The 14,508-nt window shown below is 40.1% G+C and overlaps 1 protein-coding gene across 2 annotated transcripts in view; it reads right to left on the bottom strand.

Annotated features, from left to right (window-relative positions):
* Mtm1 (myotubularin 1) overlaps positions 1-14,508 on the bottom strand; it is a 117,389-nt gene that overhangs the window by 28,177 nt on the left and 74,704 nt on the right. For both annotated transcript variants that reach the window (XM_051142567.1, XM_051142568.1), the window contains 3 exons: positions 13,886-14,035; positions 9,925-10,113; positions 3,416-3,601 (listed from right to left, as the gene is read on the bottom strand). In XM_051142567.1, the coding sequence (XP_050998524.1) occupies positions 3,416-3,601; positions 9,925-10,113; positions 13,886-14,035 (525 nt within the window). The remainder of the gene's footprint in view (positions 1-3,415; positions 3,602-9,924; positions 10,114-13,885; positions 14,036-14,508) is intronic.

Raw genomic sequence — 14,508 nt, 5'->3', positions numbered from 1 at the left:
GCAAATAAATACAAACATGACATTCTTGTCAACTTGGACTCACCAAAAAGCAGTTTGTGAGCTCTCACCTCAGCTGTCTTTATTAGGCTGGATCTCCCTGTCCTTCTGCTTTCTGGGAAGGACTAGGTTAAGCTTGGATTTTCAGCTGACTTTTCTATGAAGGCCTACTCTGAACTGAAAACACACTATTTTAGAATAAGATGTTTTCTTTTACACATATTTCTTCAACCATATATGCACCTTTTTAAGGGCCAGAAATAAATCTTTCCCCTTTTGTCCTTCATGGGTTCAAGCATGGTAATTTGAATTAAAACTGTGTTATTTAAAAATATATTTTAAATTTTAGCACGATTTCAAAAACATAGGAAAGCTGTGATGGTATGACAGGAGCTTTCAAATACCTAACCTAGTTTTCCTTCTTATCTGCATCACTGCAAGGGATATGGGGCACAATTAAGGAACCTATACTGATGTAGCATTACTTACTAAAATATTTATCATTAAGTTATTGCTTTAAAAGTCTATACTTTAAAAAAAGTCAATACTTTATTCATATTTCCTTAGGGTTTTTATATTTATTTACTTTATGTGTATGGGTATTTTGACTGCATGCATGTCTTTGTGCCATGTGTTGGCCTCAAGCTTGCAGAGGCCAGAAGAGGATATGAGATCCCCTGCAACTGGCGTTACAGAGAGTTGTGAGCCGCCATGTTGGTGCTGCCAGTGCTCTTAACTGTTGGGCCTTCTTCCCAGCCCCACATTTATTTAGTGTCTAACCTGATATCACCTTTCTTTTATAGTAGTATCCATTCAGGATACTACATTATATTTAACTGCCACAATGATTTATTTTGTAATCCATTTTTGAGGATGATAAATTAAGAAAAATAAAAGTTAGGAAAAATATAATTCCTGTCAAGTAGGAAAGTATAATTTCACTAGAGAACAATGCACCTTAATAATTTACCTGCTTACCTACATAATTTTAAAAGACATTGAAAGATCAATTCTCGACTTCATATGGAAAACAAAACAAAGCAAAACAAAAAACAGAATAGCTAAAACAATCCTATACAATAAAAGATCCTCTGGAGGAATCTCCATACCTCATCTCAAGCTGTACTATAGAGCAACAGTAATTAAAACAGCATGGTACTGGCACAGCAATAGGCTAGTGGATCAATGGAATCAAACTGAAGACCCAGAAATGAATCTACACACATATGGTCACTTGATATTTGACAAAGAAGCCAAATTCATACAATGGAAAAAGGATAGAATCTTCAACAAATGGTGTTGGTCTAACTGGATGTCTATGTGTAGAAAAATGCAATTAGACCCATATTTATCACCTTGCACAAAGCTCAAGTCCAAGTGGTTTAGAGACATCAATATAAAACCAGAGATACTAAATCGGTTAGAAGAAAAAGTGGGGAAGAGCCTGGAACATATTGGCACAGGAGACAACTTCCTGAACAGAACACCAACAGCCAGGCCTTAAGGTTAACAATTAATAAATGGGACCTCATGAGGCTGAGAAGCTTCTGCAAGGCAGGAGACACTGTCAACAGAACAAAGTGACTGCCTACAGACTGGGAAAAGATCTTCACCAACCCTACATCTGACAAAGGTCTACTATCCAAAATATATAAAGAACTCAAGAAATTAAACACCACAAAACCAAATAACCCAGTTAAGAAATGGGGCTCAGAACTAAATAGAGAATTCTCAACAGAGGAATATCGAATGGCTAAGAGACACTTAAATGTTCAATGTCTTTAGTCATAAGAGAAATGTAAATCAAAATGACTCTGAGATTCCATCTTACACCCATCAGAATGGCTAAGATCAAAAACTCAAGTGACACCACATGTTGGCTAGGATGTGGAGAAAGAGGAACACTCCTTCATTGCTGGTGGGAATGCAAACTAGTACAGCCACTTTGGAAATCTATCTGGTGCTATCTCAGAAAAGTGGGAATAGGGCTTCTTCAAGACCCAGCTATTTCGCTCCTTGGAATATACCCAGAAGATGCTCCAGCACACAACAAGAAAATTTGCTCAATCATGTTCATAGCAGCCTTATGCACAATAGCCAGAACCTGGAAACAGCCTAAATGTCCCTTAGTTGAAGAATGGATAAAGAAACTGTGGTACATTTACACCATGGAATACTATTCAGCAATTAAAAACAAGGAAATCCCGAAATTTGTGGACAAATGGATTGAACTAGAAATGATCATACTGAGTGAGTTAACTCAGAAGCAGAAAGACTCACATGGTACATACTCACTTATAATTGGACACTAGGCCAAATGGCATGTCCCATGAAAGTCTTCACTCACCAGGAGATTGGGATAGTTGTGAGGACATCCTACTGGGACTCTAGGTGAGAGAAGCATGGGAGAATGGGGAAATAGAAAGATCCAGTGGGTCCTAGAAACCTACAAGAAGAACATCATGATGGGTGGATCTGGGCCCAGGGGGTCCTGCTCAAACTATGGCACCAACCAAGGACAATACGTGCAGTAAATATTGAACCCCTACTCAGATCTAGCCAATGGACAGGACATTCTCCACAGTTATGTGGACAGCGGGAACTGACTCTGACATGAACTCTGGTGCCCCATATTTGACCACTTCCCCTTGGTGGGGAGGCCTGGTGGCACTCAGAGAAAGAATAAGCAGGCTACCAAGATGAGACTTGATAGCCTATGACCATACAGTGGGGGAGGAGGTTCCCGTCGGTCATAGAACTAGGGGAGGGGAATAGGGTGAAAGCGGGAGGGAGGGGGGAATGGGAGGATACAAGTTATAGGATAACAATTGAGAGGTAATCTGAATAAACTAATAAAAAATAATTTACCTGCTTAAAATCTACTTTCAGTTGATTTGCATAAAGAACTATATTGTTTCCAAAAGCGCAAGTCTACTAACATAGTTTCTAATCGTTGTATTTGAGGATTTTTTTGCTTCTATTGAGACAAATGATTGAATATAATCAAAATGAGAAACTCATTCTTTAAAATTAGTCAATAATAAATTGTTAAAATGACAACAACAAAGAAATTGCATCTCTGTCTAGGTCCGTGAGGGCTATACCTAGCAACAGTTGAAAAATAAACTGGCTACTCCTAAATAAACCTATATGAGACTATTTACTACTGATAAGATTGAAGGGATAGCTCTACAGACTTTAAAAATAAGATAGAATGATGTCAGGAATCTTCAATTTAGGTAAGCAAATTATAAAGAAACATAAAGCAACTTATAAAGAAACATAAAGCTGTCAAATGCAGAATCTTCCACTACAGTATGTATCACTTTCAGCATATAATTTTCAAACATTTAAGGATATGTTTCATCTTCAAAGTATGTATTCTTTTAGCCTGCAAATATTTTTAAAGTATACTTGCCTTGATATGTTCTAACCAATGAGTAGACTCCAAACTGGACAGCCAATGAGATTCTTCTATGTTGGGATAAACAATGTCTTTCACTTTCTTTAAGGATTCACGCATAACGTGAATATTATGTATGTCTAAAAAAGTAAGTTCCGTGTTATGATAGGCATCGTCACTTTCATATCCTCCTCCGGTTGCCTAAGAAACAACAAGATTACAATCAATTTTCTATTTTATCCATAACTTAGCCAAAATATCTCATTTACTTTCAAAATTTTATCCTAACCCCTTCTAATTTAAATAGTTAATGTGATTGATTTTTTTTTTTTTTACTTCCTATCCAACACAAATACTCAACATCCTGAGTCATACTTTGAGCTAGAGAAAAATATGGAAGTCAGTCAATTTCCCTGGTATTGGGGAGAGAAAACTAAATTCATCAGACAGTAGTCCCTTTAAAATGTCTGATCATCAGAAGAGCAGTGACTGGGCAGCAACTGAAGGACCAAACTGACAGCTACAAAACACTAGTGCTGGCGTTTCCCAGGAGAGAGGGATCCACATAGTGTGGAGCACAGGTGGGTCCAGCCTCGAGCCACCCAGCTAATCCACAGAAAAGTCCCTGGGTCCTTGCAGGTGTTTGCAGTCTCCAGAGTCTAACCTCTTGCCTGTCTGCTTGCAGCACTTGCACTCTGGGTCTCAGACTGAACTGTGGGCCACAAAACACCAGTGTCTGGGAATTCTAGCCCAAAAGAGACCCCACGGTCTGGAACATAAGTGGATCTGACCTCAGGTCACCCATCCAATCCACAGAAAGTTCCTGGATCCACACAGGCACTGGTGCAGTCTCCAAAGTCTAGCCACATGCCTGCCTGTGCACAGCTCTGTGTCTCAGACTGAACTGTGGGCCACAAAACACCTGTGTCTGAGCCTCCATCTCCCCCTGAGATGCCGGGATGTGGAACAAGTGGATTAAAGACCTCAACATAATACAAGATACATTAAATCTGTTAGAAGAAAAAGTGGGAAAAAGCCTAGAACTCATTGACACAGGAAACAACTTCCTGAACAGAACACCAAAAAACACTTAAAGAAACGCTCAATGTCCTTAGGTATCAGGGAAACGCAAATCAAAAGAACACATAGATGTAATTTTACACCTATTAGAATGCCTAAGATACAAAACTCAAGTGATAGCACATGCTGGGGAGGATGTGGTCAAAGGGGAACACTCCTCCACTGCTGGTGGGAGTGCAAACTTGTACAACTATTTTGGAAATCAATATGGCGCTTTCTCAGAAAATTGGGAATAGTTGTACCTCAAGACTCAAGGCCAACTATACCATTCCTGGGCATATACCCTAAAGATGTTTCACCATACAACAAGGACATTTGCTCAACTATGTTCATAGCAGCCATGTGCATAATAGCCAGAATCTGGAAACAACCTAGATGTCCCTCAACCAAAGAATGGATAAAGAAACTGCAGTATATCTGGGAGTGTTGGTGCACACTTTCAATCCCAGGTGTCAGGAAGCAGAGGCAGGCGGGTCACTGTGAGTTTGAGGCCAGCCTGGGCGACACAGAGAAACCCTGTCTAGAGAAAAAAAGAGAAAGAAAGAAAGTAAAAAAAGAAAGAAACTGTGGTGCATTTACACAATGGAATACTACTCAGCCATTAAAAACAGGTAATCTTGAAATCTGCAGGGAAATTAATGGAACTAGAAATGATCATCCTGCATGAGGTAACCCAGATCCTCTAAGTGGATATTAGCCCAACATAGATATCCTCTGAGAGACTCTACCCAGTGCGGGATTGTGCCATGCTAGGACTCATAGCTAGTCTCTGGGTGGAGTGCTGAGAGTTGTATGGAAGAGTAGTGGGGTGGGAAGGACCTTGAGGGGTCAGGAGCCCCACATGGAGACCATCAAGGCCAGTGGATCTGGAACCAGGGGGCCTGACAAACTGATGAACCCAGATTCCCTGTTCAGATATCTGATGGACAGCTCATTCTCCATGGTTGTGGGGAGAGCGGGGACTGCCTGTGACATGAACTCTAGTATCCCCAATTTGATCACTTCCCCTAGTGGGGGCACCCTGTGGGCACAGAGAAGAAGGAGATGCAGGCTTTCCTGATGACACCTAATAGGCTGTGGTAAAAAAGGTGGGGGAAGTGTCCCCCTATCAAAGGTCTAGTTGAGGAAGAGGGAGAGAGGGTGGGAACGGGAAGATAAAAGCAAGGAGATAACAACTGGAATGTAATGTGTATAAATTATAACAAATTTAAAAACACAAAGTGTTCTGTAATTGTTCTTCTAGATCTGGAAAAGCAAGAGCAGGCTCTGGAAAGTCCTTCTCCTCCATCAATTTTGTGCTTATAGGATATAATGTGTTAGGGGAAAGCACTGTTTTTAAGCCACAAGTTAACAGCTTAGCTTCATTCTCTCCTCACCTCAAGATCTGGTGCCAGACACTAAAGTTGAAATGCCAGTGTCCTGTCCTGTAAAACAGGGTTCTTTCCCTGGGTCTAAGAGAATAAGAAGCGCCACATTCCTTTACAATGCTCCAGCAGCCACCTTCGGATGAGGCTTTATGATGTTGTGCTTTGTAATTTGACCTTTCACAGGAATGCTACAAGACAGATGTTACTATTCCCATTTTTCACAATGGAAAGCAGAAACTAAGAGGTTTACCCATTCCAAGATCATGCAAGTAATAAATAGAATATACATGTGCTTTGCTTTCATAGTGGGCCCTCATGGTTCTAGGAGGGACAAGATGCTCACTACCTACTCTCTCTAGCAGGAAGTTTTGTTGCTATTGTTTCTGTGATATGAAACTCACTTCATAGTGTCCTTAATAGTATTTAATAGTGTTCACTTGCTTGAGTTCACCACCACAACAATATGGCAAGTATCCATTTCCACACTGATGAAATGAGACACTGTGTGTTTGTTTAGAAATATGGTTGTACTTTGCTTAAAGGTTTTTGAAATGTCAAGGGATAAGTAAATTTGGGCCCTTTTAGAAACAGTCAAACCATTCTGAGATTTTGAAGAGGTACTAACTTTAGACTGCCTGTGGGATGAACACAGGGAAACACCTGTGTGGTACTGAAGAGGACTGTGGAAGGCAAATGTGCTATCCCCACACTATCCCTCCTCTTTTTCCGTATATCAATGTTAGGAACATAAAGTTGTAAGCACAATTGGGACAGCAAAGCAGGCTGGATGCCCCATTACCCCAGCATAACTTATAGAGGCTTCTTGCAGTAGAATAAAACTATCATTTCATCTTCAAACCTAAAACTCTGTGTGTCAGGACAGAAGCCGCAGTTTCCAAACACTCTAGAGGAGAAAACATATTTAGGCATGAATACTTCTTTCAAACCTCATTCACAGAGCATCAGCAATAAGTTTATGGGAAATAATCCATTTGTTGTTGCTTTTTAAAGACAAGATCTTATATTGTACCACAGGCCTGCCTACAACTTACTATGTAGCAAAGGCTTGCCTCAAACTCATGGCAATCCTCCTGCCTCTGCCTCCTAAGTGCTGGGATTTTTGTTTTGTTTTTTGTGAGACAGGGTTTCTCTGTGTAACAGCCTTGGCTGTCCTGGACTCCCTTTGTAGACCAGGCTGGCCTTGAGCTCACAGAGATCCACCTGCCTCTGCCTCACATTATTTCCCCCTTTTCATTGTCGTTTTGTTTTTAATGTGTGCATGGGGGTATAACTGAGGGTACATGGTGTCAGATCTCCTGGAGCTGGAGTTACAGGCAGTTGTAGGTACTAGGACCCAAACCTAGTTTTGCTGGAAGAGCAGTAAGTGCTCTTAAGCACAAAATGATCTTTCAAGCCCCTATTTGCCATTTTAAAAGAGTTTTTTGCTAATAAATGAGCAGACAAACGTGTCACCTTCCCCTCTTCCTGGGTGTTGACATTTTGTAGAAGGCCAGAGTTACTGCATCTGCCTGGCAGTTCCTCTGCAAGCTGCAGGCACAGACCTGGGAAGTTAAGAGCTGGGTTACTTTTTAGCTAGCTCTGTAAGTCTATATATAATGCAATGACATGATTACCCTCCCATAGACAGAGGGCTTGCTCCTCTGCGTGTGTGGCTGTTACATAATTATGGGGGTTTTCAGAGACGCTTGACATTGGAGCTCCTTTCATAAATAACTGAGCATGATGTGTGAAAAAAAGGCAAAAGGAAAAATACATGTTTTAGTCATTGCCAAAGTTTCTGGCAAAACCAGATATTAACACAGCCCTACTTCAATTCAGCACAGTGCTCTGCCCCAAATAGAAGCAGTGTGGTGCTAGATTTTACCAAGCCTGGGTTTTGTTATATGAAAATGATGTGATGCTGTCAATTCCATCTACATAGCCACAAGGGAGGAACAACTATCAGGGGCAAAGAGAACACAAGTCAGCAAGGGCAAAAGCAATTAGTCAAGCACAGACTGAGTTCCCCAAAGTTCAAATTCGCCATCTCTGGCTACTTTTGAACTCTTCCCTTTGCTTTTCCTTTCTTCAATAAAATGAATAACCCAAATTACCTAGAATGCTGTAAATGGCCAAGGGGCTGTTGGTATGGATATAGACAACTAGCGGAGAGACAGAGCAGGAGGAGGGGTTTTAAAAGAATGGCCCAGAGTGCTTTAAGGCTTAGGTGAGCCATTTTGTTTTGTTTTCCTTAGTATTTTCCTTCTTTTCATTCCTAAGAGGACTTGAAACAGAGGCTTATTTCCCTAACATTAAAAAGGCATTCAAGAATTCTGTTGCTATAATGAGCTTTAGAGTTAATTAAGGATAACTAAAAAAGATATTTATATTTAATTTCCTAAATGCTTTACTTATAATTCCTAATTGACTTACCAATTCAATTTCATGACTGTTTTACATAGAAGTTTAAAATTATTTCTGTATAAACCTCAACTGTGTTAGCAAACAGCTTGTCCAAAGCATACATGAGACCAGGACAGGAAGGCTAGAATTAACCATGTAGGAAAGCTGAGCCACATACAAATGGTGAAGAGCTGAGACACACACACACACACACACACACACACACACACACACACACACACACACACACACAGTCTGGCACACCCTAGGGAGACAGACTTCACACACATCCCATTTCAGAAATGGCTGCGAGGACTTGCTCTGCTTTCAGGTTCTAATAATGGGTTCTGAATAATTAAAGATGCTCCATAAATGACCCTGGGATGAGCAAAGCATTGAAGATGATGAAATGTAAGCCTATAGCTGAAGAGAATGTATCTGAAAGATAGAATCTGGGAGTAAGCAACTTGGGGCAGGCATACTTGTGAGCATTTGTAAATGACACAGGTAAACATAGGAGAACCAAAAATTACAAAAGCAGAAACCAGGCAAGGTAGCTTTAAGCCTATAATCTTAGTACATGAGAGTGTCAAGTTGTAGGATTGCCACAAACTCCAAGCTGGCATAGACTAAACAGTGGCATGCTGTCTAAACCAACCAACCAACCAGCCAAAACCAAAACAAATGAGCCAGGACAACTAACTCTTCCCCAACGCTCCCAAAGCAAGGTATACTTGTCAGTCTGAGGTAATTTAGGAGATGGCAAAGCAACTTCCTTTTACAGTAGCTTCGGGGGCAGCACCACACAGTCACTAAGTCTTGCAGCGATGACTCTCACACAGTTGAAGTGTATTTCACATATTCTACTTTAAAAGGCAAAAAGACAATTGAGATCTGCTTTCAAAATCTCAACTTCTCTGTCTGTGATAAGAAAACTCATACACCGACCTACTCCTTTTTTTAATCTTATATAAATGACCATTTTTGAGTACAAATGGTATGCATGAGGAAATCTTCAGATAAAATTATAAACTTCAGATTTTAATAATAGCAGCTTCCTACAATTTTTTGAAGACACTCCACCAATTCCCACAATGAAAGTGATTACACAGAGCACAAGGGCTCTAAATACTACCTTTTGTGTAAGATTCTAGATAAAACCCATTTTCCTTACAGTTCTAGACATGTCTTTGAATGAAGGCTTCTTTTGGCTTGTTTTGTGTTTTTTGTTTGCTTGTTTTAGATAGGGTCTCATTGTTTACTCATGACAATCCTCTAGCCTCAGCCTTTACTGAGATTAATGAGTTTAAGCTACATTGCATTCTCCTGCCTCTGTTTCCTTGGTGCTGGGATTATGCATGCTATAGGTGTATATGACCATACTAGGCTTTAATGGTCATAATATATCTTGTTATTCTTCATTCATTCATTCATTTCTATTTTCTTGGAGACAGGGTCTAAAGTAAGTCAAGTTGGCCTAGCTGAGGATGCTCTTGAGCTCCCTGGTTCCACCTTTCTAGTGCTAGGATTACAGCTCAATGAGAGCCTGACATAAAAAACAATTACATGAAAATTCAAAATCAATTCACATATTGATTGATATACTATAGAAAAACCATTCATGACAAACAGCACGGGCCAGGTGTAAACTAGGTTTCCATTGACCACACTCACCTTGTTGGCCACCGCATTGACACTGGGTCGTGCATCATAAATTGTGAGCTTCGAAATTTGTCTGTTGGTTTCCCTGATTACATCCAGATATTTCTCGTCATCCTTGTTCCTTTTACCACTCATGCCGACAAGAGGCTGACTGCAGCGCATGATGACCATCTTGTTTTCTGGATGAATCCACGACAGTACCTATGGTTAGTTCAGAAAGTTTAATCTAGCATGTCTTCAGAAATCATTAAAACTGACAATCATGATGAAGCAAATCTGTGCTGAAACAGGATACTTGTTCATTTGTAATTTTCACTGTGTGTGGCATCAGAACACAAACTTAATACTTACAATTGCTCAGAAATATCAGAACAGTCAGTTTTACCAGACTTTCTTTGAAAATTAACACTATAAATTAATTCTTACTACAACAAAGCTGAATTATTGAAAGGATGTATAAAGTGCCTGCTGTAATCGGAATTTGGCAGCTTGTGCTGGACACGTTATCATATGAAAACAACCTGAACAATAAGTGGAGGGCAAAGCAATCACTGTGCTGCCCATACATCTTTCCCTACCGGTCCCAATTCTAAAATCTAACATAATAGGGAGAAGATGCAAAGGAAGCAAAGGAGGATTTTGGTGGCCAAGAGAGCTACCATTCTCCACTGCAACGTCTGGATCCTTAATGCCTAACAAGGCATATGTGGCCTGCCCTCAGAGTCAGTCCTTACTTGATTGGCAAACCTGGCGCCCTGATGTTGAGCTCTTCAGGTTACTCAAAGCATATGAAAAACTGTGCACTCAAATGGTAGCTGACAACATAACAAACTAAAAAATCATTGAGCTGTATACTGCAGGTGCTGCTGAAAATGTGGGGGAAGGCCTAATTCTCAGTTTCCTTAGCACAGATGGATAACTATAGTGGACAGTAGTACTTAATTGATACCCCAAAATGGCCAACAGAATCTCGAGTGTTCCCAACACAAAGCAATGATAACCATGTGAGGTGAGGAATATGTCAGCTAGCTTGATCTGATCAGTGCGTGTTATATAGCACTGATACAGCACACTAAGCCCTATAAATATGCATAAGTACAGAGTGGCACTGAAAAGTCAACTATGAATGCTTATGAATATGAAGGATATTCAGAGAGCGACCAGATCTCCTGTGGCACTACCTTCAGGCACTGAACTCATGGCCCTCCCTAGTCAGATGGAAGAGAATGATAATGGCCACAGGTGACGGCTGGGAGGACAAAATGAAGAATGTCCATAAGTGTGCAATAAATGTGAGCTCACATTAGTTTCTTGAGGCAGGCTCCATAGCCAGCAAAATTAGTTCCAAAAATGATGAAGCAAAAACACAAGGATGAAAGAACATAAGCATTTGGGCTCACTTATAAAATCAAACATTCTGATGACTTTCAAGTTATTCCTCTATGATGGCTAGTGACAAACATGGATATTTCTAACAAGACAGTTTCATTATGATGCAGTGATAGTCACCATTTTGAGAAATGGTCACATTATAACAAGAATGTGTGTTTGTTCCCAGAACAAATATCTAAGTCCTTGCTCCATGTTAGAGACCAGTTCGACATAGCAGCTCATGCCAAGGAGGCTCAGGTGTTGGGAAGCCCCGGGAAAGCCACCTGGCTTACCATAAACCTCCACATTCTAACCCACAAGTGTGGGCATCAGATCTGCTCACCTACTTCTTATGACCCTTGTTTCAAGAATGATGAAAATCATGAGCTCACCTCTAAAGAAGCAAAATGCTACACATGCATAAGACTTTAAAGTTTAAATCAGGTGAAAAGCAAAACACTGCCTTCTCTCTGCACTGCCTTGTTAGGAAATGCCACTCTTTACAAAGCTGTATTACCTCTTAAATTCTACTTTTTTGGAGGGGTGAGGGGAAGGTGTCTCCCTTTTTAAAATTTTTGTGTATATATGTTTTTCTTGCATGTATGTCTGTGTATTACAGGCATGCCTGGTTCCCTCACAGGGAAAATAAGTTATGGGAATCATTTCTCTCCTACCATATTGGTACCAGGGATGAAATTCAGGCTGTCAGGGTTAGGAGCAAGAGTCTTTATTCACTGAACAATTTCCATGCCCATAGCATTGTTTAAAAAAGCAAAAAGTAAAAAAGGCCTTAGAATTTTTACATTAGAGAACAGATTAGATCATTGCATATTGAGACAATAGTGTACGGTTGGTCACACAAAGGTATGGTTATGATAGATTGCTAGGGAAGAAGATGAGCTTGGATGCACATTAAAGGATAGCTCAGTGCACAGACAAAATCTGGAGGATATATGCAACATGGCGCTGCTACTTCTCACTGGGTGGCAGGGTGCTTTCTAAATGTCCCAAACGAGTACATACACCTTATCCACTAACAGCTTCTATAAAATGGAGACAAGCTGTTTGAGAAAAGGGATATGCATCCATTAACAGAAACATAACCAGTGGTATTTTATTACAATGTGTACCTGATTTATGTTTAAATGAGATATTTCGTACCAATTATTTGTCTTTACATTTTTTAAAGAGAACCATGTAATACTTATGATCACACACCTAGCTTATCCATTTTTTGGATAAATGTTCTGAGACCTATTGTCAGGAGTCACATAATCAGAAGGCATGTTGGAAACAGCATATGCCTGGCTCATAATGCCTAATAGATCATTATAAAAATAAATAAGACAGCTCAGCCTTAAATTTTTTTTATGAAAAAACAAGTTGATGACCTGACAAAGTAAGAGAATACAATAGCATGTTAAATTCTTTTGCTTAGGCACAACTGTGCCATTTCCTCTCCTGTCCCATATGAGATACACACACACACACACACACACACACACACACACACACACACACACACACACACACGTCTTCAGCACAACAAATATTCAATGAAGGCTGAATAGATAGTGGAGCAAACACATGCATACCACACTAGCACAGAAAAAACATGTCTGACCGGAGCATAAGACTGAATTTCTAACTCTAGATTCACATTCTAGCAAAGTAAGCTAAAGAACACACTTTCCAGTACAGTTTTATCAGGAAGATATGAACAGACACTAATTAGAGAAGCAAGAGATCTTAAGGCTTAGAACTCCCCATAGGCTGACAATATATGACGTTTCCTCCAAAAAATAAGAAACAACAACAACAAAAAAATCCTTTTAAGGACAAGAATGTCTACTTTTAGAAGTCAAAGGCAAAGTGACATTAAATCTTAATTTCTTCAACCATTTTTAGTATATTAATTTGAAATAAAACCTAATGTACTTATTATGACAGCTCTTGAAAATTAACAGAGGAAGAAAAACACAATCTCTAAGGTTTTAGTCAATAAAATTTATGTACCAAATAGAAAGTATGACATGTCCATAAATATTTAAGGACTGAAAAAGAACTTTGTGACCTAGGTTCAGTGACATGGTAGCATTAATGTCTGGAATAATCTGTACTTGAATCCAGTTCATTGAGGGACCGAGGCAGCTTGCAAACAGGATGAGGATAAGCAAGTACATCCTAGCATCGGCAGAAAAGCCTGCACAAGCACATATTCTAACATTCCAGACTTTTCTTTGCAATACTGGTTAACCAATATTTAGCAAGAGCCTGCCTTGTGTCAGGTATTGAGCCATAATGCTGACAGCAGCCAAGAGCCTGTCCTTTCTTCCTTCCATCAGTACATGGAGGTGTGACACTCTCACTGGTTCTTTTTATTGAGAGCTCTTTCCCTGCCTTTCTTCTGAACCCTGAATTTGAAGCTCCTGGAGGGCAGGCACTCTTTCTCCCATTTCACCTGGTGCTGCACTTGCAGTAGGTCCTTGGTAATTGCTCATCAGAATGGGACTCCAGAAAAGGAGTGTTCCTCTAGATTACATGACTACTGTTCTTATGAAAGAAAAGGCATTCTCTGAGGGACATGTGACATGGTACTCACAGGAATCCGATTTCGGGATCTAAAAGTTGCAACTCTCCTGAGGTCATCATCTGAGGCCCGATAGGGAACCACCAAAAGGGCAGGATATGTGTCACAAAGTTCATAGCACTTATTAATAAAAGTTATCCTCCACTGGTGATTGGGCAGGCCCTGAAGGACAAAAGGAATTTTAAGTTAGCATGAGATGACTTCGCCTCTGCAGTATCTGGGCTCTTTGTTCCTTCTAACATTATGTGGACAAACCACTTTGACCACGGAGTGACTGGCAGCCTACCTATTTACAAAAGGATGTCAAATCAATTATCCAGACAACATGAACACAAAGACAAAACACTGGTGGTTTCCACAATTAAACTGTTTCTCATAACTATAGGTTCTCTGGAATTTGACATTTTCCTTTATTTTATGTAGATATATTTTCTGTGCAATACATATTAAGGCCAAGTTCACCTCCTATCCATGCACCCTCCCCCTCCATTGCAAAGAAAAGTGCCATGGGCAGTGTTAACCTGTGTCTACTTGAGGGTAGCAAGAGAGCTAGCACTTCCTCTCCCTGCTCCGAGCAGAGAGAACGATGCAGTCTGCTCCCAAGTGGAAAGAGGCTAGGCCCATGAGAAAAAGCA

Source organism: Acomys russatus, chromosome X (genome assembly GCF_903995435.1).
Source record: "Acomys russatus chromosome X, mAcoRus1.1, whole genome shotgun sequence".
In the NCBI taxonomy this organism is placed as follows: Eukaryota; Metazoa; Chordata; class Mammalia; order Rodentia; family Muridae; genus Acomys; species Acomys russatus.
Note: the sequence above shows the minus strand (reverse complement) of the source record. Positions and strands in the feature narration are given on the sequence as shown.